At 52.6% G+C, this 23675-nt stretch overlaps 1 protein-coding gene across 7 annotated transcripts in view; it reads right to left on the reverse strand.

The window, feature by feature from the left end:
- The window catches only part of CNOT1 (CCR4-NOT transcription complex subunit 1), a 2171110-nt gene that overhangs the window by 1469247 nt on the left and 678188 nt on the right, over positions 1-23675 (reverse strand). For all 7 annotated transcript variants that reach the window (XM_069654650.1, XM_069654658.1, XM_069654642.1 and 4 more), the window contains one exon: positions 8548-8675. In XM_069654650.1, the coding sequence (XP_069510751.1) occupies positions 8548-8675 (128 nt within the window). The remainder of the gene's footprint in view (positions 1-8547; positions 8676-23675) is intronic.

A 23675-nucleotide genomic window follows, 5' to 3' on the forward strand; every position in this document is an offset into this window, starting at 1 on the left:
TCTGGAGCCTAGGCGGGGATACCAAAGGGTTCCCGTCAAAGGCAAAACTCAACGCACTGAACTCCTCCCTCCCAGAATAGTAGAAGGGCTAACAAAGAACAACCATGTGTGTAATGGCAAAAAAAGAAGGGGGCTCCAAGTTGGTACTGGGTGCCCCTATTGTACACTAGCGAGGCTATGAACAGTCTGCAGTAGAAAAAAACTACACAATAGTTGGTAGAACACGCCCACTGCCACCCGCCATAAATGGGAGATTGTGTGACTAAAAAGTCCCAGGGGCAAAAACCGGGGATACTAGGTATCCCTTTGGCAATACACTAAAGGTGGTGTGTGCCAATCTTTCAGTCTACAGAGTTTTGGGAGAGATACTATCTCTCCTAAAAGCATCACTATCCTTGGGAACTGTAGTTACTCGCGGATATAGAACAAGAATCTTAAATGTGGGTCCCCAGCAACACTGCCCATAAGGAGCTGTAATAGTAAAAACCAGATACCTTTAAGAGCTATGGAGCAGGCAGACTGGATAGTAGAGGACAAAGAATAGCGTTCCAAAAGCATTCATGAGTGGAAAAAGGCTCCACTCATTCAGGATTAAATGAAAAAGGTCCAGGAGTCCAGCAAAAAGTGCTGGGGGTCTCACTAAGAAAAGGGGATATAGCATCTCCTTAACAGCCATAGAGGAAGAAAAAAAGCATACAGAGAGCTCTGTCCCCCAAGCATCCCCAAGGAGCAGCAGGGGTGGGGGGTGACTGATGTAGACTTACACCTCACCGCTGGCTGCACTAGAACCAGGACCCATTCACTGGTAGTGAAGGATACCCCATAGGTGCCAGCCAAGATCCCTGGAGCGAGCGCAAGAAAGAAATACTCACTTATCCAAGGAAAAACTGGTTTGGACCTCCGAGCAACACAGAATTAAAGGAGCCGCTCTGGGCCCAGATTCATGCATTATACACCTCGGGAGCTACACCAATCCCAGATAGCGCCTGTCAAAGACTTCATGCAACATGCTGAATACCGGCCTAAGGAAGCTACTAGCAGCCCAGCTACACACTAGAAAGACAAGAAACGGGTACTCTGAAGAAGCCCATGCCCCACTGTCTACTGTTAGGACCATAGTTACTCAAAGGAGATAAGCAAATGAGTGCTTACTTTAAAGACATTCCTTGACATTGAGCCAATTAAGTATGACCAACGCTGCTAATCTATCCAGAGTGGCATTCTACAACAGTGTGCATTTTCTGTACATCAGTGGGTTTGTGCCAGTGTTGTTAGTTGATTGCATTTAATGGTTATATTAAAAACATCTTTTTTTATAGAATCCCAGACATTTTTATTTGGGAGCCTTTGAACGACTGCAGTTTAAGCTACTATCGTCAGCTCGAAGATGATCTGAGGTTTTATCATGCCCTAACCTGCACTACCACACAAATCAAAAGAGGTATACCATCCGACTGAGACAGTTTCACCTTTTATGATTGAGATCACTGCTGGTCTAGTAATATGGGGGATGAGTAGGCAGTTAACTACTGCTCATCCATGTACTACTGCAGCACAGTAGACATTGTTTCACAGGAACAAACCTGTTTTAGGCTGGAAAGCCTCTGTAAACCCAGCAGACTTGACCTTACAAGTATCCTAGGCCAAGACATGGTTTCCAGCATGTAATTAACGATCCTAAAGACATCGGGTATTTAAAAGTTACGAATTCCAAGAGCGTGATCTACTGGTGAAATTAGGCATCACACTTCTTAAGGAGCAGATCTTTTACTAAGATGAGCAACAACGATGCCTCAATTAGCCTGGAGGTGACAAATCTTTCAATCAATCAACACACATTAAACTAATTTAAGGTTACTCTTTTTGCAAAGAAACGAGCTGGGGGAAGATCTGTCTTGCAACAGTCTCCTGGCCACCTTGAAACTGGAGGAAAACCACCTCCGGTACCGGAAGCACCTCATTGCCTTCCTCTTTGCCTCTGCATTTGTCCACCTTCTCCCCTGTGGATCTGTCTTCTCTTGGCATTGTGCGCCTGGCCACAGTCTGTCACTTGGGTCCAGGTACCTGCTCACCTTGCCACCCTCCTGCACTGCCTCCAGGCCATCCCCTGCACTGGGGTTCTGCATCTGTACACATACAGTCCCCCTTCCACTTTTCTTCTGCACTTATCAGATCTACCTCATCCGTCTAACTTTCACCTGCCACCTGCTGGCTGCACTACCATGGTCTATTGCCTTCATCTATTTATTTTTTATTTAGTATTTATTCCGTTCTCTCCTCGGTTCCCCGCTTTGCACCACCCCCCACCCCTTCCATGCGCTTTCGCTTTCTTAAAATGTCACTGGGCCTAGTAAGACCGTTTTCTTTTTTTGTTCTCCCTCGTTTCCCTCCCCTTTGCATGGTCGCGCTCTGAATCACTTGTGTACGAGCGTGATATAAATAAACATTCATTCATATTATGGCTGTCAAAATCCTGAGTATACTATCTGCATCAAAAACAGCAGCATCCCAACACAGGAGTCTCTTGAAGACTGAGTGCAAGGAACAAGTTACTTACCTGTAACTGTTGTTCTCCAGCATGGGTCTGGCATGGATTCACATGCTCATGAATATTCCCCGTCGTCAGGCTGGGAATCCTCGGTAAAGAAAAAACCAGTATCAGTTTCGTTTCTGATCTGTCTTTCGTAGTAATAACCAATCACTGGTCTCTGCGTCATACTGACCACAGCCAATGACTGCCCTCTACCCAAGCACCGCCTCTGGCAGCCATCTTCAGATTTGGAAGCACGTGAAGTGGCAGTATGACCAAGTGAAGAGCCGCAGAGGGGTAGGCATGAGGGTTCGCATGTGAATCCATGCCAGACCCATGCTGGAGAACAACAGTTACAGGTAAGTAACTTGTTCCTTCTCCAGCATGGGGTCTGGCATGGATTCACATGCTCATGAATAAAGAATACATAGCAGTACACACATGCACAACCACGGGAGGTGGCAAAGGCTCAACATTAAGCATCACATCCACTCAACATTAAGCATCTTACCTCCTCACCAGGCTCACCTCAGGCGAACAGGTTGCGCAGCACTGCTTGGCCGACCCTGGACTCCTCCCTGGAATCCCGGTCGACGCAGTAGAATTTCGTGAAGGTGTGCGTCGACCTCCACGTAGCAGCCCTGCATATGTCCAGCAGGGGCACACCAGATAGGAACGCCGTGGTAGCTGCGATCGCTCTGGTGGAATGGGCTCTCGGACGGCCAGGCAGCGGTCGGTTTGCCAACCGGTGACAGCACATGATACAGCCGGAGAGCCATCTGGAGATGGAAGCCTTCGAGAGAGCCTTCCCCTGATTGACAGGTCCAAAGTTCACAAAGAGTTGTGACGTCTTCCGAAAACCCTTCGTGCGGTCCACGTAGAACTTCAGCGCTCTAGCTACATCCAGCGAGTGCAAAGTCCTCTCAGCCGGCGACGAAGGCGACGGGAAGAACACAGGTAACACCAAGGGTTCGTTGAGATGGAAGTCCGACGGTACCTTGGGCATGAAGGAGGGGTGCGTCCTGAGCACTACCCTCGTGTCGTGGAAAGTCAAGTACGGGGCCTTGCAGGAAAGGGCCTGGATCTCTCCCACTCGTCGTGCGGAGGTGATGGCCACAAGAAAAGCTGTTTTCCACGATAGAAACTTCAACGGGGCCGAGTGCAGAGGCTCGAACGGAGGTCCCATGAGCTTGGTCAGCACCACGTTGAGCTCCCACGCCGGGGCCGGAGCCTTCACCGGCGGGAACGATCTGAACAGTCCCTTCATGAACTCTTTCACCAGACGATGAGACCACAAGGACGTCCGGCCCGTGGTTCTGGTGTATCGGGAGATCGCAGCAAGATGAATCTTGATGGACGCGTGTGCCAGACCAGCTTTGGCCAGCGTCAGCAGGTACGGCAGTACTTGGGGAGCCGTAATCCGTAGAGGGTTAATCTTCTGTGCGTGGCACCAGACAGAGAACCTCTTCCATTTGTGTCCGTAGCATTTAAGAGTCGAGGACGCCCTGGCCTTTGCAAGAACCTCTCTGCAATCGGCCGGTATGTCGTATCCTCCAAACTCTAGCGCTGCAGGAGCCAGGCCTGCAAGTTCAGCAACTTCGGGTCGTGGTGGAGGATGGCGCCTCCTTCCCTGGAGAGTAGATCCGCGTCCGCCGGCAGCTTGATCGGCGGGGACGCTGACAAGTCCAGAAGGTCCGGGAACCATATCTGCCTCGGCCACGCAGGTGCGACGAGGATCATCCTGCACCGTGACCTCTTGAGCTGGTTGATGAGCCGGATTAGCAGAGGCAAGGGAGGGAACGCGTAGAGGAACAGGCCCTCCCAGGGGAACGAGAAAGCATCGCCCATGCTCCTCGTCTGGGGAAACCTGCTGGCGAACCTCCGGCACTTGGTGTTCGTCGCCGTCGCGAACAGGTCGATCTGGGGTGTGCCCCACCGTCGGAAGAGGCGATCCACCAGATCCTGCCGTAGCTCCCACTCGTGGCACGAGCGCAGCTCCCTGCTGAGTGAGTCGGCGATGGTGTTTTTTATCCCTGCCAGATGAAACGGCACCAGAAAAATCCGTTGGGCGACGGCCCAATGCCACAGGTCCTGCGCCTCCTTGGACAGCGCTGGGGACCTGGTTCCGCCCTGTTTCCTGATGTAAAACATGGTGGTGGTGTTGTCGGTGAAGATCCTCACCACCTTGCCCTTGAGGGACGGAAGGAAGGACCTGAGGGCCCAAAACACTGCACGGAGCTCCAGGACGTTGATATGTAGGGACTTCTCCGTCGGGAGCCAGAGTCCCCTTGCGTGCAGATTTTCGGTGTGCGCTCCCCACCGTTCCAGGGAGGCATCCGTGGTCACAGTCTCCTGGTGGGCTGGGGTCTGGAAGTCCATGCCCGCCGTCAGATGCGCGCGGGTGCCCCACCACCGTATCGCTCGTCGGAAACTCTCGTCGAGCTTGATCCTTTCCTCGAAGCTGCCCGTCGTCTGGATCCAGCGCGCATCCAGGAATTCCTGCAACGGGCGCATCCGGAGCCTGCACATGGGAATGAGGTAGATGCAGGAAGACATCATCCCGAGGAGGGACTTGATGGCCCTCACTTTGGCCGCGTCGGCCACCAACATCCGTTGCACCTTGCCCAAGATGGTCCTGGTCCTCTCCTCCGACGGGGAGGCCAGAAGGGACACTGTGTCGAGCCTCGCTCCCAGAAACAGTGCGACTTGCGCGGGCACCAGGTGGGATTTGGCGTAGTTCACGGAGAATCCCAGGTCCGTGAGGAGTTGGACGGTCCTTGCCGTGTGGACCACGGCGAGCTCTCTCGTCTTGGCGCGGATGAGCCAGTCGTCCAGGTAGGGGTAGACGTGAATCCCCTCGCGGCGCAGCTGCGCCGCCACCGGTGCAAGGCACTTGGTGAATACCCTGGGTGCCGACCGTAGTCCGAAGGGAAGGGCTTTGAACTGGTAATGACGCCCTTGGACCACGAATCTGAGGAATTTGCGGTGCCCCTTTAGGATGGGAATGTGGAAGTAGGCATCCTCCAAATCCAACGACGATAGGCAGTCTCCTTCCTCCAGCTGACCCAGGACGTGCTGGAGGGTGACCATCCGGAACTTCTGCGCCTTGATGAACTTGTCGAGCGCGTGGCCCCGGGCCAGGGCGTCCAGCACCCAACAGTCGGTGGAGATGGACTCCCACACGCTGACGAAGCCCGCCAGCCGGCCTCCCACCGGGGTGCTTCGGTGGGGGCCCGACCCCACGGCCGGTTCAATCCTGCTTGGACGCGGCCTTGCCGCCTTGACCTCCTTGGCGACGACGGCGGGGTCCGCTAGACTTGCCTCGTCCTCTGTAGGCCTCTTGCGACGACGAGCGGGCCGCTTGACGGTAGGAAGCGAAACCGCCGCCGGAACCTTTGGAGGCGCCCTTGCCTCCGCCGCTCCGAAAGGGCGTCCGTCGTTGCAGGACGCCAAGGGCCCGGGCCGTCTCCGTATCCGCCTTGATGGCCTGAAGGGAATCGTCCACTGTCTTCCCAAACAGGTTGTTCCCGTCGAAGGGCATGTCCAGGACTCTGGTCTGGACGTCCTGCCGGAAGTCCGTAGCTTTGAGCCATCCACGACGTCGAAGGCAAACGCCGTTGCCCAGCTGGCGGAACCCAGTGTCGGCGATGTCCGTCGCCACGGTGATGGCGTGGTCCGAGGCCACCTCACCTTCCTGCAGGATCTCAAGGGCCTCCGCCCTCTTGTCGTCCGGCAGAAAATCCAGCAGGGGAGCCATCTTGTACCAGAGCTCCCTGTCGTAGCGGGCCACGATAGCCAAGGCGTTGGCCGCTTTAATCGTCGTCGCTGCCGACGAGATGACTCTACGCCCCATAGTATCCAATTTCTTTCCCTCGCCGTCCGGCGGGGAAGTCGATGTGGAGGCCGCATCCCCCCCCCGCTTTCTTCCTGGCTGCCGCGGAGACGACGGAGTCCGGGGTAGGCTGCACCCGGAGGCATAGGGGGGCCGTGTCCGGGACCCGGTACTTTTTCTCGTACCGGTCTCTTCTAGCTGGCGTCGTGGAAGGGTTCTTGAGGAGGGAAAGGCCCTCATCCCAAATGTCGTCCAACAGAGGCACTGCGAGGACCGTCTTCCTCTTGGCCTCGCGCCGCTGATAAAGGAAGCCTTCCTTTTTCTTCTCCTCAGGGCAGAGTTGGAAAAGCTCGGAAGCCCTGGAGATCATGGAGTGGAAAGATCCGATCTCGTCGGGCGGAGAGGCCCTGGTGGGAGGCGACGACGGAAAATCCTCGTCGTATGCCTCGTCCGTACCCGTCGCTGCCGTGTCAGTCCCCGTATCATCCCCTCGGGTGGACGGGGAGGAGGGCTGGAAGGGGCGCGACGGTTGAAAAGGAGGTGGTGGATGGATCCTTCTTTTCTTGGTAGGGGGAACACCAGAAGGTCCCGGTTCTGGATCCCCCGACGGGAGATGTTCCTCCGTCGGTAACGGTAGCCTCGTCCTTATCTCGGAGCATAAGGACTGTATGGCCAACCAAATGGCCGCCGAGTTGTCTTGCGGCGCTGGCAGAGGGGAATCCGACGGGCGAGCAGGGGCCCCGTCGGTATCCTCGACGATGTCGTCGTCGTCACCTGCGTCGGGGTCCATTCCGACGGGCTGGCCTTCTTCCACGCCTAGGCCGTGGCTTAAGACCTCGATCAGCTCCTCTTCTGAGGTTGAGGCCGATTCTACGACGACGCCCTGCCCCCCCTTCTTCCCCACGGGGGGTTTCACGGGGGTCCTATCGATGGGCACAAAGGAAGACTCCCTCCGAGGAGGCAGGGAGATTCTGGGCCCTGAGGTCGCCACCACTGGTGCAGCCACCACAGGCTGAGCCAGGGCCGCCGCGACCGTTTCGATAGAGGGCTTGGTCGGATGGATCAAGGCCTTCACCACCTTAGGTGCGCTCACCGCCTTATCCTTGAGGGAGGGGGCACTGCCACGCTCCTCCTCTGCCTTAGAGCTCGACCGGGGCCTCTCCAGGAGCTTCGCCGGGTGCTCGGCCTTCCTCTTACCCGACCCAGAGCGTTGGCTCGTGGTTGATGGTGCCGGGGAGGGTGCGCCCTGCCTGGCGCCCGTAGAGCCCGACCGTTCGGCGCTCCAGGTGCCAGCGGACTCGCGGTGCTTGGCCTTATGTTGGGCCCCCGTCGCCGGGGCGCCCTCAAAGGTCTTAGAAGACCGCTCGGATTTCTTCTTCTCGCCAGACGGGCTCTTACCCTCCAGCCAGTTGGCGAGACGTTGATGGCGGTCCTTCATGGTCCGTTCCGACATGTTGCCGCAAAACGCACAGTCCTTCTCCACGTGCGTCTTGTCCTCATGAAGGCAGTAAAGGCAGAAAGTGTTCGTCCTCCTTGAAGACGTTCTGCAGCTGGCATCCAGGGCAGACCCTGAACAGCTTTCCGGGCGTCGAGCTTCCCTTCTCCTGGGCCATCTCCGAGACCGGGCCTGAGAAGCTTCTGGAGTCCTCCGAAGTGTAGCTCGACGAAATCTTCACCCTTGAGGGGCACAGATGAATCCGACACGGGTCCCCGTTGATCGGATGTAGAATCGGTGGAGCTTGAGGCTCTTTTGACCGAAAGAATCGAAGTTTTTTGTAAAAAGCGCGAAAAAATAGCACTAACGCTCGAGAGCAATAGCACGAGGATCCCAACACATGAACGTGCGGTAAAAATCTGAAGATGGCTGCCAGAGGCGGTGCTTAGGTAGAGGGCAGTCATTGGCTGTGGTCAGTATGACGCAGAGACCAGTGATTGGTTATTACTACGAAAGACAGATCAGAAACGAAACTGATACTGGTTTTTTCTTTACCGAGGATTCCTAGCCTGACGGGGAATATTCATGAGCATGTGAATCCATGCCAGACCCCATGCTGGAGAAAGTAACCTATCGCCTCAAAGGAAGAAAATCAACCAGTGTAAAATTAACACATTTCAAAAGTCAAAGCAACATGTCTGCAATTATTATTATGCAGAATTCTAGCATGATTAAGATCTACATTCTTACCATGTAGCAATTTCCCGATTGTCATCTTCCGGTGGGGCTTTTAAGATGTCTGTAGCAACTGTGTGACAGGGATAGTCCGCAAAACAAAAGATTTCAGGGTTCAAGAGGGAATGTTGAATGAAAGATAGCTGTTTGGAAGAAGACGAGGAGAAACCAGATATTAACTTTCAATCTCACATCAGAGTCCTTCAAGGCCAATCATTTCCCAAGACATTTAAGTAGCAAAAGAATGTGTTCAGAATAGGTTAGAGAGGAAGCATGTTACCCATAAGGTCTTCCAGGTACCAATTAGATAACACATGCAGCACAGATTTGTTAGTGAAAAATGCAGATCACAATAAGACTTTACAAAATTCTCTGCAGACATAAAATCCCATGTGATAGGCGACCATGGCATGTCCTGCTCTATCTGCAATTTCGCGCAGAGCTACAGCCCATAGAAATATAACGGAATCAAGAATGGCAAGAGATTGTTAGGAATCCACCTTCAATGTTTGGCATACTTTTGCAAAAGAAAATAGAAACCTAGTGCAGGAATCTGGCCAGATCGGTAATTGGTCAAAAACATCTCCACGGATATCGGGAAACCAAAAGCAATAAACACTTAACTTCATGATTAGCTGGTCCAATCACTTGGAGACCATCCAAGATGAGTTTCTCGGTTTTGTACTTAAGCATATTAAAGTGATATGAACATTAGATGGCAGAAGACTGTATAAAATTGGAAGTGGATATTGTTAGTGACATGTCGCTTAAGAGGGAGGGAGATTAATGGGCATTTAGAAAGGGGAGGGGTGCATGACCATGCTGTGTGAAACCATGGCTACAAGTAGGTGGCATTATGAATGCTTTCAATTTCTATCAGCTTGATAGAGTTGTAAAACCCAGGGGCAATCATTTTAGGCACCTCTTGGCAATATTTAAATGGAGGATTCCATTAAGTAATCCTAAATTTGCAAAAGGTTACAATAACCATTTCCATCTTCAGTTAGTTTATCTTGTGCTATTTTACAGGTTACCATTTATCAGTACAAATCCTAGTGTTATTTCACCATGCAGTTCTTTCAAGTGCACCACGTGCACGTCACTGACCACACCTATTCTTGTCCACATTGTTTGGGGAGTTTTACTTAAGTCCTACTGTCAGTAAGACTTTAGTAAACTCTTGTGTATAGTCGTGTTATAAGTGACATATGCTATCACATCCCAGTGGAATGTACATCTCCAACTTTTAGTAGCAATCTGTAATAACTCAGGACCTTGGTAGAGTGGCAGAACAACCAGGCTTATCGTAAGAGGAAGATGTGAGCTGAAGGTAAGTGCACTAAACATAGTTCGACATGCACATCAAAGAAACCTGCACTTCTAATTTATACACAATTCTATATTAAATTTACACTAAAATCACTACAAATACTTTAGACGTTTACTGAAGAATACTTTAGAATACACTTCGAAGGGCACCTTCACTTTGCGTTTGTTTGCGGTTACATTTGTAGCAACACTAGCAAGGGAAAAGAAGGCCATCGTATTATCGGTAATTACGGGCACAAGCGGATCTTTGCAGTTTTATGGTAATGCATTTTCTTTGTAAACACATATCTAAGTTAATTAAAGGAAGGAAAATGGTTAGTGTAACCGCCTGGTTGAAGGTTCTAGAAAGGGTTTCTCTTCACAGCAAGTCTTTAGTCCAAAAACGCAATCCTAGCTAAAAGCCAATTCGGAGAGGGCTCAGTCTTGACCAGCAGCAGAATACGAAGAGTTCCTGTGGATTTCTTTAAGTCTCTGGTATTGTATAGAAGTGCCAAGTTAATAACCATATCAAACTGTTAAGGGCTCGATGAAGGAACACAAGCAGCGACTCAGGTCAGAGGTAGGAGGGGGTTGCCGATGACACCTCGACGTGCACTCCAACACTCTGGAGCACCTTTCTGGAATCAGGTAAATAATGACATGCATTACTTACCGTAAAAAGCAAGTCTTCCGATGCTTGTTTATCTGCTTAGAATCACATGCTGTGCATAGACTAGCGAGCAGTATCCGGAGTTGGAGGTGGGTTGTGAGAAGGAACAGTAGAAAAAAAGATGTCTTAGTACTGCTTATCCCACCTGAGAATCAGCCCTAGAATGAGTGACTAGGCAATAGTGTTTTGTACAGGTGTGTACAGAACTCCAGGTTGCCGCTTTGCAAATGGACTCTAGGGGAACATTTGCAATGAATGCCATGGATGCCCCAGTGCCTCGAGTAGAATGTGCTCTAGGCTTGAAGGGCAGTTCTCTCTTTGCAAGAGAGAAACAGAGTGATGCATTTGACAATCCACCTTGATATTGCTGAGAGACAGGATCCCCTTCTCTACCAGCTGCCACTGAAATAAAGACTTGTTTAGTCTTCCTCAGTGGTTTAGTTCTACCCATGTAGAACATGACTGCCCTGCGTACATCTAGTGTGTGAAGGCTTCTTTCGGCCATGTTAGTAGGTCTCTGGAAGAACATGGGTAGTTCGATTGACTGGTTCACATGGAACGTCGAAATAAATTTCGGCGCAAATCTGGGATGTGTGCGCAGAACTACCTTATCTTTGTGGACTTTAACAAAGGGGTCCAAGACCGAGAGGGCCTGTAGTTCGCCAACTCTTCGGATAGAAGTGATAGCTACTAGAAAGGTTGTCTTGTAAGTCAGGTCTTTCAGTCTAGCTTTATGCATAGGCTCAAAAGGGGGCCCCATGAGCCTAGTTAAAACCACATTTAGATCCCACCCAGGGGCTGGGTTAGTGATGGGGGGGATAAATTCTTTTAACCCCTTCCATAAAGGCTTTAATCACAGGTATTTTCCACCACAACACCTTCTGCTGTGACGTGGTGTAGGCTGACAACGCCGCTAGGTGAACCTTTAAGGAATTGAAGACTAACCCAGAGTCCAACAGATGGGTTATATCTAACCCAATGTGTGAAGGCGAGCAATCGGTGGGATTGACGCCTTTGGAACTGAACCAGATGACAAAACGTTTCCATTTTCTGGCATAGCAATAACGTGTGTTAGGCTTTCTTGCCTCCCTCAGTAGGTCCATGCATCTCTGAGGGAGTTGCAGATGTCCAAACTCTAGGACCTCAGGAGCCAGGCTGCTAAGTTCAGAGTTTGTGGGCATGGGTGCAGAGTTTCCCCCCTGTCCTGAGACAACATGTTGTACGGGCAGGGGAGAGGGACATTTCCATCAGGTGCGCAAACCAAGGTTGGCGGGCCCACATCGGAGCCACCAGAATCATGGTGACTGGTTCCTGGCGCATCTTGTGAACTATCTTGTTCAGAAGGGGAGTCGGGGGGAGCGTAGACAAATTTTCCCGACCAAGTTCTCCAGAGACCGTTCCCCTTGGATCGGTTCTGGGGGTACCTGGAGGCGTAATCTTGGCATTGGGCGTTCTCCTGAATAGCTAACAGGTTGATCTCTGGAAACCCAAGACGTTGGATACAATGTCTTCGTGCAGTCGCTATTCGTACTCTTCTGGCAGAGGAAAACCTCTACTGAGTAAGTCTGCCAGCAGATTGAGTTCCCCTGGAACATGATGGGATATCAGGAACATCTTGTGTTTGAGAGCCCATATCCAGATGTTTTGTGACAGCTTGGATAGCCCTGGAGAGTGAGTGCCCCCCCTGTTTGTTCAGGTAATACATTGCTGTCGGTTAGGACCAGCACTGTCTTCCCTTGCAGTTGCTCCTGAAAGACTTTCAATGCTTTGAACACTGCTAGTAGCTCTAGTAGGTTTATATGGTTGGACACTACCTGAGGGGACCACACTGCGCTGTCTGTTGAAGCAGGTGAGCCGCCGCCCCACCCCGTGAGAGATGCGTCTGTCGTGAGAGTGGCTTCCACTGCAGGGGTGATGAAGGTTTTCCCCTTCAAGAGGTTCTCCTTCGACCACCACTCCAGAGATTGAGAATGAAGGCTGGCGAGACAACAGATCTTCCCATTGTCCGCTGGCCTGACACCACTGGTTGTTGAGCCACTCTTGCATAGGACGCATGCGCAGCCGCGCGTGGGGAACCAAGTATATGCGTGACGCCATCATCCCTAGCAAACGCATAGCTTTGCGTACCATCACCTCTCGACTGGCTACATAATGAGGAACCTGAGAGAGCATGTTCTGAACCCTCTCGCTGAAAGGGAAGACTAGACCATCTTCCGTACGAATTAGAGCCCCCAGGAACTGTTTTACTTGGCTGGGGACTAAGCTGGATTTCTTTTCATTGTTAGAAAATCCCAGGCTGAACAGTAGGTCTACTGTTTTTTTGGGTGTTCGAAAAACAAATGAACGAGTCCCCCGTGATAAGCCAATCGTCGAGGTAAGGGTAAACTGGAACTGAAAGTCTGCGCAGGTGTGCTGCTGCCAGGACCTTGGTAAACACCCTTGGCGCCGAGGCTATGCCGAAGGGGGGTACCTTGAACTGGTAGTGTTTGTCTTGAATCACGAACCTTAGGAATTTTCTGTGCGCTGGCAGCATTGAAACATGAAAGTATGCATCTTTCATATCCAATGTTGTCATGAAGTCCCCCTGTTTTAGCAATGGGATCACCTCTTGCAGTGTTACCATGCAAAACTTCTGGGGCTTTATGAACTTGTTCGCTGGGCGCAGGTCTAGAACAGGACCAATGGTGAGATCTTTTTGGGTACAAGGAAGTACACTGAATAGATACCCTTGTTTACCTGAAGAATCGGGACGGCTTCTATGGCGTCCTTTCCCAGCAGCGCTTCGACCTCTTGGATCAGGTTCTGCAGATGTTCCGGTGAAAGGCGTCTATGTTTCGGCGGTCTGAACTGTGGAGGTCAGGTGAATTCCACGCAGTAACCGTGGGCGACAGTCTTTAGGACCCACAGGTCTGAAGTTATCCCCTCCCATGCCTTGAGGAAAGATGTTAATCGCCCCCCCGACCAGGGAGACATGGGAGGGGACCTGGACTTGGTGGTCATTTCTGACCCGAAGTTGACGCTCCTCTGGAATTGGAGCCTCTGCCTCTATTCTTTCCGCGCTTCTGACCCCTCTGGGGGTAGAAAGTGGGGCTTGCAGCAGGTTGACTTGAGTTGAAGTTGCCTGCGCCGAAATCGCGGCACGGGCATGTCCTCGAAAGGACCGCCAAGAATTACTGCCCCTCTGAAGAGGGTTTTTGGGAAATTTGGTGCAGCGACTAAATAGTCTTGTGCTCCTTCTTGGCTGTCTCCAACGCATCGTCTACCGCCTTCCCGACGAGGTTGGCCTCTTCGATGGGTTTGTTGATAATGGATGCCTGGGTCTCAGGCCTGAAGACCGACGTGCGCAGACACGCGTGCCTCTTTATGAGAGTACCCTGTGCGAGAGACCTGCCCGCTGTTTCTGCGGTGTCCAGGGTATTCTTTACAACATTCTGATTGGCAAGTTTGCCCTACAAGACAATGGCGAGACGCTTGGCTCTGGTTGGTTCCGGAACCTACTGAAGGCCTTCCTGGAGTAGGTTGCATTGGGTGTCGACGTAGCTTGCCAGTAACGTCGTGTTATTGGCAATCCGGACGGTATAGGCCGCCGCCAACATAACCCGTTTGCCTAAGGCATACAACCTTTTGGACTCCTTGTCCGGGGTGTGTCTCCCGTGGCAAGGGGAACCCCCTGCTCTCTTGCGAGTATTGGTCACCACCAGCGAGTCTGGGATTGCGTGTCCTTCGATATAAAGCGGGTCTGTGGGGGAGGGCCGGAAACGTTTTTCGACCCTTGGGTTCACAGCCCTAGTCTGAGCAGGTGTGAGTAGGGCCTGCCGTCTCTTTACAGGGCTCAAGAGGGGGATAGACAGGCTTGCCGGAGGCTTTTCATTAATAATGTCCTCCACGAAATCTTGTTCGGGCAAGGCTTCAAGCGTGGCAATTTTAAAGAATTCCACTGCTTTTTTCAACATGTTGAAAGCCATTTGATCATCCACCGGGGAAGCTTGTCGAATCGGGGTGGATGTGGGAGAATCGAGGCAAACGATATCAGAGTTGTGATCGTCCTGCTGGGTGTCCTCCCAGTTGTCTGTTGCCCCTTGATCTTCCCAATATTTGTCCAGAAAAGACGACTCCTCCTTCTGTTTAGATGTCTATACGTGTCCATCTGGACATCTTCTTGATGGTCAACTTGGTGTTGGGCATCTTGTGTTTGATGGTTAGGGTCAAGCCAATCTTTTTTTTGGCAGAGGTTGATCAGAAGCCCTGAAAAACTGCACCAGCCAATCCGTACACCCCTTGAATTGCTGCGTGGTCCACTTGGATGACCCAAATGGACCTAGCTGAGTAGGAACCGTGTTCTCCGCCCTAAGGCATTGAGAGCATCTCCTCAGGGTGCTTGAGAGGGGTACCTGGCTTTCCTGGTAAGAGTCTTCGGGATCGTCTTCCAAATCCGTGGAAAACTTTTCGGCGGATTGGCCCATAACTGTGTGCGAAACCGGTACTAGGCCCACCGCCGTAGCAATCCTATTGATGCTCTTACGGATAGTCGCCGAATCTTCGGGAGACAACACCTCCGATGTGTCGGCAGTGAAAATGTCTTCCGCGGCTCCAGAAGGGCCAGCGGATGGCTTCTCAGGTAGAGGCCTACTTGTAGTTTTCGGGCCTGTACGGGCCTTGGAAACCGTCAAAGTTTCTTGTTCTGAAACTTCAGCGTGTGTAGTTTGGGGAGTAGAGCCTTTGTTATGCCCAGTCATGCGCTGCTTCGGATCAGACTGATCCGTAGGCGCTTTCGCCTTCTTCGACGAAGTTGTCGAGGAGGGCGCTTGGGTTGTGTGCTTTGTGCGGTGCGATTGTTCGCCCCCGTCACTGGGTGTGGTCCCTGTAGCAAGACCGGAGTCGAGCCTGGAAGGGTCGGGGACGGGCGTGGCGGCTCTAGAATAGTCCGCCTCAAGGTCTATAACGTCTGCGTTGGACGTTTGATCATCCGATGTACCCCCATCACTTTCGGCTGGTGTCGCGGCAGGGGAGGGAGGCTCCACGCATGACATTCCTTATGCGGCCCAGCACTTCAACCGGCGCTCCTTAAGGGTTTTAGGTTTAAGGAGTTTACACGCCGAACACCGCTTTTCGTCATGCTCTAGGGGGAGACAAGCGTTCCACGACGTGTGCTCGTCTTTCCACGGATATCTGACCCTACACACAGAAAAGTTAGTGGGAGGAAAAGGAAAGGCAAGATGCAAAAACAATTCATGTGTGCAGGAACAGACAACCTTTTTACTGTGTTGCTATGTTTCAAGTTGAGATGAGGAGTGGTTACTTTGGGCATGTGTAGAATTACAGATCAGTAATCTGAGAACTGTAACGCCCACCTGGTTCCCACGGGGGCGCTGATCTAGTCTGGATTACTGCGGCCTCTTCTAGCGTGATGCGCAGGACCCAGAACACCGATTGGACAGGACCTCCAAATCGTGCTTCCTTGGCCCGTAGGAATATCCTTCTGCAGATGAGAACGGGGATTAACAGTCTGCAGAATGGTGTGCTAGCTCCCCCCTTCCCCCCTCCGTTCCTCTCTATTCCTCCAAACCCGGTTTAAGCTCACCTTATGGTTTGGAAGGTTGAACTCTCCATCCTGCTTCTGGTGCAGGGGCGCGCGTTCGTCCAGTTACTTCACTGGTTTTCAGAATGGCGCTGGCAAAATCCACTTGACTTTCCTGAGCGATGCGCCGTAAGTATGAAAGTTCAAAGTTCAAGTGAGGACCCCTTTATGCTGTCTCACCTGTGATCTGTCCTTTATTTCAGGTGCAGAATGAAGGCGATGCGTCGAGGGGTTAACCTGCCGAGGTGAGTAGTAATGAGGGCGATCCCTCTAGATGTCCTTATCATTCCTCTGAAATGTCTAGTCCTTTCCCCCATAGGGGCCGGGGTACGGTACCTGCCAACGGGGCGGCGCCGACCCGAAATGTGGAAGAAAAGCCGGTAAGTATTATGGCTGTTAATCAGGCTTTCCGACTGTGTCCTTCCGCTTACCTTTTGTTTCTTCCTCTCTCCCCTAGGTGCAGAGATGTGGCGTCCGATGCTGACAGCCGCGATGGAGCCGGGAGATGTCTCGAGGACAGGACAGGTGAGTGAAGCGTGGCGCTGCAGCGAGCAACGCAATGCTTTTAAATTGAAGTCTTCCTTCTGGGATGCTGGCGAGAAGATTCCGGATGCAGGTAAGAAGCTTGAAATAATCCTTGGTTTTCACCTTTCTCTTCTCTTCCTTCCAGGTCTTCCAGGTTCAAGACGGGCGTGGCTGAAGTCCAGGAGCAGACACGGTGAGCGTTAAGCTGCAGGAAGCAGAACAACGCGAAGCATGAGCTGCTGTCTGGGCGAGTCTTAAATAGCCTCCAAAGAAGTCCAAGGTATGCATCCTTCCCCAACTAGGTATGTATCCTTCCCTGGCCACGCCTGAGTGAAAAAATAGTCCATATGAAAAAATAGTCCCTTTCAGGTCTCAGGGAGGCCTGAAGCATGCAGCATGGTCTGCATCAGGTAAGTGCACAAAACACCTCCCTTTATGAGCCTGGCGCCTATGGCGCCAGGACTGATGTCCAACATGAACCTGGCGCCAAAGGACTGCGTCCAAAGAGTCCCTATAAGGGGCCGCTGGGCTTTTACCCGAGGGCATGATGCCTGCTTCCGGGGGTGCTGGGCCTGGCCTGATGCTCTGGTGGTAGGCATGACAGAACTTGCCCACTAGTTTTAACATAACACAGGAAGGGTTGAAGCAGGGAAACAGGCTGGATAATTTGCTGTATAGTGTGGTGCAATGGAAAACAAAATAGTTGAGATGTAAAGTTAGGAACAAGTTACACACATGACTCTTCTCCAGCATGGGTCTGGCATGGATTCACATGCTCATGAATATTCCGTCTTCAGGCTGGGAATACTTGGTAAAGAAAAAAAATCAGTATCAGTTTCGTTTCTGATCTGTCTTTCTTAGTAGTAACCAATCACTGGTCTATGGGTCATAATGCCCCCAGGCGTGACTGCCCTCTCGATAAGCCCCAACCATTGGCAGCCATCCTCAGATTTGGTAGCACGCGAAGTGGCAGTATGACCAAGTGAAGAGCCGCAGAGGGGTAGGAGGGAGGGTTCACATGTGAATCCATGCCAGACCCATGCTGGAGAACAACAGTTACAGGTAAGTAACTTGTTCCTTCTCCAGCATGGGGTCTGGCATGGATTAACATGCTCGTGAATATAAGAATACATAGCAGTACACACATGCACCACCACGGGAGGTGGCAAAAGCTCAACATTAAGCATTACATAAACTCAACATTAAGCAACTCTTACCTCCTCACCAGGCCCACCTTCAGGCGAACAGTTTGAGCAGCACTGCTTGGCCGATCCTGGACTCCTCCCTGGAATCCCGGTCGGCGCAGTAGAATCTCGTGACGGTGTGCATCGACCTGCATGCGGCAGCCCCGCAGATATCCAGCAGGGGCACACCAGACAAGAACACCGTGGTAGCAGCGATCGCTCTGATCGAATGGGCTCGGAGGGCCGGGCAACGGTCGGTTTGCCAAACGGTAACAGTGCATGATGCAGCCGGAGAGCCATCTGGAAATGGAAGCCATCGAGAGGGCCTTCCCTTGGTTCACAGGTCCAAAGTTCACAAAAAGCTGTGAAGTCTTCCGAAAACTCTACGTGCGATCCACGTAGAGCTTCAGCGCTCTACCTACATCCAGGGAGTGCAAAGTCCTCTCGGCCGTTGACAAAGGCGACGGGAAGAAAACTGGCAACACCAAGGGCTCGTTGAGGTGGAAATCCGACGGCACCTTGGGCATGAAGGAGGGGTGCACCCTCAGCACCACCCTCATCTTGTGAAAAGTCAGTTATGGAGGCTTTCAGGATAGGGCCTGGATCTCTCCCACCTGTCGTGCGGAAGTGATGGCCACAAGGAATGCCGTTTTCCACGACAGGAACTTCAACGGTGCCGAATGCAGAGGCTCAAATGGAGGCCCCATGAGCCTGGTCAGCACCACGTTGAGCTCCAACGCCGGTGCTGGAGCCTTCACCGGCAGGAACGATCAGAACAGTCCTTCCATAAATGAATTCACCAGGCGATGAGAACACAGGGATGACCGTCCCACAGTTCTGGTGTATCGGGAAATCGCTGCCAGATGCATCTTGATGGAAGCGTGAGCCAGTCCAGTAGGTACGGTAGCACGTGGGGCCGTAATCCGTAGAGGGTTAATCTTCTGTGCACGGCACCAGAGAACCTCTTCCACTTGTGTACGTAGCACTTGAGAGTTGAGGAAAACCTGACCTTTGCAAGAACCTCTGCAGTCCACCGGGATATCGTACCCTCCAAACTCTAGTGCTGCAGGAGCCAGGCCTGCAAGTTCAGCGACCCCGGGTCGTGATGAAGGATGGCACCTTCTCTGGAGAGAAGATCTGCGCCCGTCAGTTTGACTGGTGGGGACGGTGACAAGTCCAGAAGGTGCGGGAACCAGATCTGTCTCTGCCATGCCGGTGCGACGAGGATCATCCTGCACCAGGACCTCTCGAGTTGGTTGACTAGTCGCAGTAGCAACGGTAACGGAGGGAACGCATACAGGAACAGGCCGTCCCAGGGGAACGAGAAAGGATCGCCCATGCTCCTCGGCTGGGGAATCCTGCTGGCAAACCTCTGGCACTTGGAGTTTGTCGCCGTCACAAACAGGTCGATCTGGGGTTTGCTCCACTTGGTCCGGACTTAGTTCCCACTCGTGGCACAAGCTCAGCTCCCTGCTGAGTGAGTCGGCGATGGTGTTCTTTATCCCTGCCAGATGAAAGGGTACCAGAAAAATCCCCTGGGCAACGGCCCAATGCCAGAGATCCTGGACTTCCTTGGATAGGGCTGGGGGATCTGGTTCCTCTCTGCTTCCAGATGTCGAACATCGTGGTGGTGTTGTCGGTGAAGATCCTCACCACCTTGCCCCTGAGGTACGGGAGAAACGACCTGAGGGCCCAGAACCCTGCTCGGAGTTCCAGGATGTTGATGTGGAGTGGCCTCTCCTCCGGGAGCCAAAGGCCTCTCGCGTGAAGATCTCCGGTGTGCGCTCCCCAACCTTTCAGGGAGGCATCCATCGTCACTGTCACCTGGTGTGCTGGGGCCTGGAAGTCTGTGCCCACTGCGAGATGCGCTCGGGTGCCCCACCACCGTATTGCTTGGCAGAAAACTTTGTTGAGTGGGATCTTGTCCTTGAAACTGCCCGCCGCTTGCATCCAACGGGCATCGAGGAACTCCTGTAGGAGATTCATCCGAAGCCTGCAAAGGCGCACCAAATAGATGCATTAGGACCCGAGAAAGACTTGATGGACCTCACCCTGGCCACGTCTGTGGCCAGCAAACGCTGCACCTTGCCCAGGATGGCCTTCGTCCTTTCCTACGACGGCGAGGCCAATCACGCTACTGTATCGAGCCTGGCTCCCAGAAACAGTGTGACCTGCGACGAAACCAGGTGGGATTTGGGGAAGATGGAGAATCCCAGGTCCGTGAGCACCTGGACGGTCTTCGCTGTGTGCTCGACGGCGAGCTCCCTTGTTCTTGCTCGGATGAGCCAGTCGTCCAGGTAGGGGGAAGACATGGATCCCCTGCAGGCGCACCGCCACTGGTGCCAGGCTCTTGCCGACTACCCTGGCTGCCGACTTCAATCCGAATGGGAGGGCCTTGAATTGGTAGTGCCGTCCTTGGACTACGAACCTGAGAAACTTTCGGTGTCCTTTTAGAATGGGGATGTGAAAGTACGCATCCTCCAAATCCAACGACGATAGAAAGTCGCCTTCCTCCAGGTGGCCCAGCAGGTGCTGGAGGGTGACCATCCGGAACTTCTGTGTCTTGATGTATTTTTTTTTAATCGACGCAGGTCCAGGATGGGGAGCCATCCTCCTGTCTTCTTTCTGACAAGGAAGTATCTCGAGTACTCCGGAGCCCCAGAGCCTCTTTGGGACGAGCTCAATGGCTCCTTTCTTGAGCATCACCCTTACTTCCAACAGCAGTTGAGGGACGTGGTGGTTTTTCCTGGCCAAGGGAGGAATGTGGGGGTACTTTTTGAAATTCGAGTGTGCCCGTGGGCCAGGGCATCCAGCACCCAACGGTCGGTGGAGATGGACTCACACTGACGAATTTCGCCAGCCAGCCTCCCACCGGGGTGCTCAGGTGGGGGCCCGACGCTACGGCCGGTTCAGTCTTGCTTGGCAAAGGCCTTGCCGCCTTGGCCTCCCTGGCGATGACAGCGAGATCCACCTGACTTGCCATCTTGCTGCAAAACTCCCAAGGCCCGACCCGTCTGTCGGTCTTGATGGCCTGAAGTGACTCATCCACTGTTTTCCCCAAACAGGTTGTTCCCGTCGAAGGGCATGTCCAAAACACTGGTTTGTACATCCTGGCGGAAATTTGTTGCCTTGAGCCATCCCTGCCGTCGAAGGCAAACGCTTTTGCCCAACTGGCGGAAACCGGTGTCGCCAATGTCCGTGGCTACCGTTATGGTGTGGTCTGACGCCACCTCACATTCCTGCAGGATCGCCAGGGCCTCTGCCCTCTTGTCTGGTAGGAAGTCCAACAGGGGGGCCATCTGGTACCACAACTCCCTGTCATAGCGGGCAACAATCGCTAGGGCGTTGGCCGCCTTAATTGTCGTTGCCTCATTGTCCCATGGCATCCAGTTTCTTTCCCTCGCTGCCCGGTGGGGAAGTTGAAGCAGATGCCCCCGCCGCTTTCTTCTTGGCCACCTCCGAGACGACTGAATCCGGGTCAGCTGTGCCGTAAGGCACAAAGGGGCGGTATCGGGGACCCGGTACTTCTCGTACCGGTCCCTCTTGGCAGGCGTCGTTGACGAGTTCTTCAGAAGGGCAAGTCCCTCGTCCCAGATGTCATCCAGCAACGGCACCCCAAGGACAGTCTTCCCCTTGGCCTTGCGCCGTTGGTAGAGGAAGCCTTCCTTCTTCTGTTCTTCGGGGCAGAGCTGAAAAAGCTTGGATGCCCTGGCAATCATGGCGTGGAAGGAGCCGATTTCGTCAGGCGGGGAGGCCCAAGGTGGTGATGGGAGGGCCATCCCGTCACCACCGTCATCCGTGGCTGTATCCATTCCTGCGTCATCCTCCGGGACACGGGAAGGAGATAAAGGCTGAGAGGGCCGTGAGGACTGGTGTGGATGAACTCTCCTCTTGTTTGGAGGGCTTCCAGACGGGCCCGGTTCTGCTAGGTCATCCGTTGGGGGTGGGGCAATCTCGTCCTCGTCTCCATGCATAAGGTTTGGATTGCCATCAAAATGGCCACCGAGTTGTCCTGAGGCTCGGGTTGGGACAGGCGTGATGGTTGCTCCTACATGGGAACCTAGTCGGCGCCACCCTCGCTCTCCTAGTCGTCCTCGTCGGGATTCCTCCCGTTGGACTGGACCTCCTCAGACATGTTGAGGCCCTCCACGACTTCGACCAGCTCCTCTTCGGAGGCTGTCTCCGTGTCCGTAACGGCCACCACCCCCCCCTCTTTTTCCACCGGGGGTCTTCACGAGAGTCTTCGATGGGCTGAAAAGAGGATTCCCTCTGCGGTAGCAGGGAAACTCTGGGTCCGAGGTCGCCACCACTGGCGTAGCCTTCACAGGCTTTGCCAGGGCCGTCGCAACTACCACCTTGTGTGCGCTTGAGGCCTTCACCTTGGGGGAAGGGTCACCGCCTCGCTCACCCTCATCTGGTTCCTTCGAGACCGACCGGGGCCTGTCCAGAAGCTTAGCCGAGTTATCAGATTTTTCTCTTCCGCGAGCCAGAGCGTTGGCTTGTGGTTGATGGCGCCGGTGAAGGTGCGCCCTGCCTGGCAGCCGAGGAGCCCGACCGTTCAGCGCTCCCAATGGCCGTGGTGCTTTGCCTTTTGTTGGGCCCCCGTCGCCGGAGCGCCCTCACAGGACTTAGAAGACCGCTCTGACTTCTCACCTGCTGGGCTCTTTCCTTCAAGCCAGTTGGCGAGACGGGTGCGACGATCCCTCATAGTCCGATCCATCATGTTCATGCAAAACACACAGTCCTTCTCCACGTGAGTTTTGTCTTCATGAAGGCAGTAGAGGCATCTAGAATGCTCATCCTCAAACACATTCTGTAACCCGCATCCATGGCAGTCTCTAAACAGCTCGGATCCGGGTGTCGAGCTTCCCTTTTCCTGGGCCGTGTCCACGAAGTAGGCCTCAAACTTCTGGAATCCTCCAAGAAGCGTAACTCGATGAAAATTTCACCCTTGAGGGGCATAGAAAATTCCGAAAGGGGTCCCCGTTGATCGGAAGTAGAAACTGGAGCTTGAAGCTCGATTGACCGAAAAAATGCGAAAAAAATCTGAAAAAACTCAAAACGCAGTAAAAGCTCGAGAGCTATAGCACGAGGACTCCCAACACTTGAACGTGCAGTAAAAATCTGAGGATGGCTGCTAAGGGCGGGGTTTAGGGAGAGGACAGTCATTGGCTGGGGGCAGTATGACCCAGAGACCAGTGATTGGTTACTAAGACAGACAGATCAGAAACGAAACTGATACTGATTTTTTTCTTTACCGAAGATTCCCAGCCCGACGACGGGGAATATTCATGAGCATGTGAATCCTTGCCAGACCCCATGCTGGAGAATTCTGCTGTTACAGCTTTGAATTCAAAATTGACGACCTATGCAACTGTTTTTAGTCAGAATGTTAACTTCCAAGTAAATGTAGCGGTTGGTCTCAAGTATTTCTTCTGGCCAGCTACCAGAATACAATAACTCTTCTGCTATTGTCCTTTCCGCTCGCCGAGCGTCAACTTCTAACCAGTAGCTCATTGATGAATTTTCAGACTTCAGTCATTGTGTCAACCAAGCTAAGCAAGTATGGTGCCAAGAGTGGTCATCTTTCTTGGCTTGGAAGGATCCCTCCCATGGTCTGGCAATAATATGTATTTAGGCTACTTGGTGAATCTGCTGGTTAACATTACCCATAACATTATGTAAAAATAGTCAGACCTTTGTCAAATAATGTTATCACATTTGAATGTGTTCCTTTGACTTAATCCTATTCACAGTTTTAATAGCCCGTCACAAACGTTGAAAAAAATGCTATATTTAGGTACATAGCCCAGATTCTGAGCTTTTATCATCACATAGAAGACACAGGATAAAATCACATCCAATTCCAAGGGCGCAC

Source organism: Ambystoma mexicanum, chromosome 1p (genome assembly GCF_040938575.1).
Source record: "Ambystoma mexicanum isolate Mex_15411 chromosome 1p, UKY_AmexF1_1, whole genome shotgun sequence".
Classification (NCBI taxonomy): Eukaryota; Metazoa; Chordata; class Amphibia; order Caudata; family Ambystomatidae; genus Ambystoma; species Ambystoma mexicanum.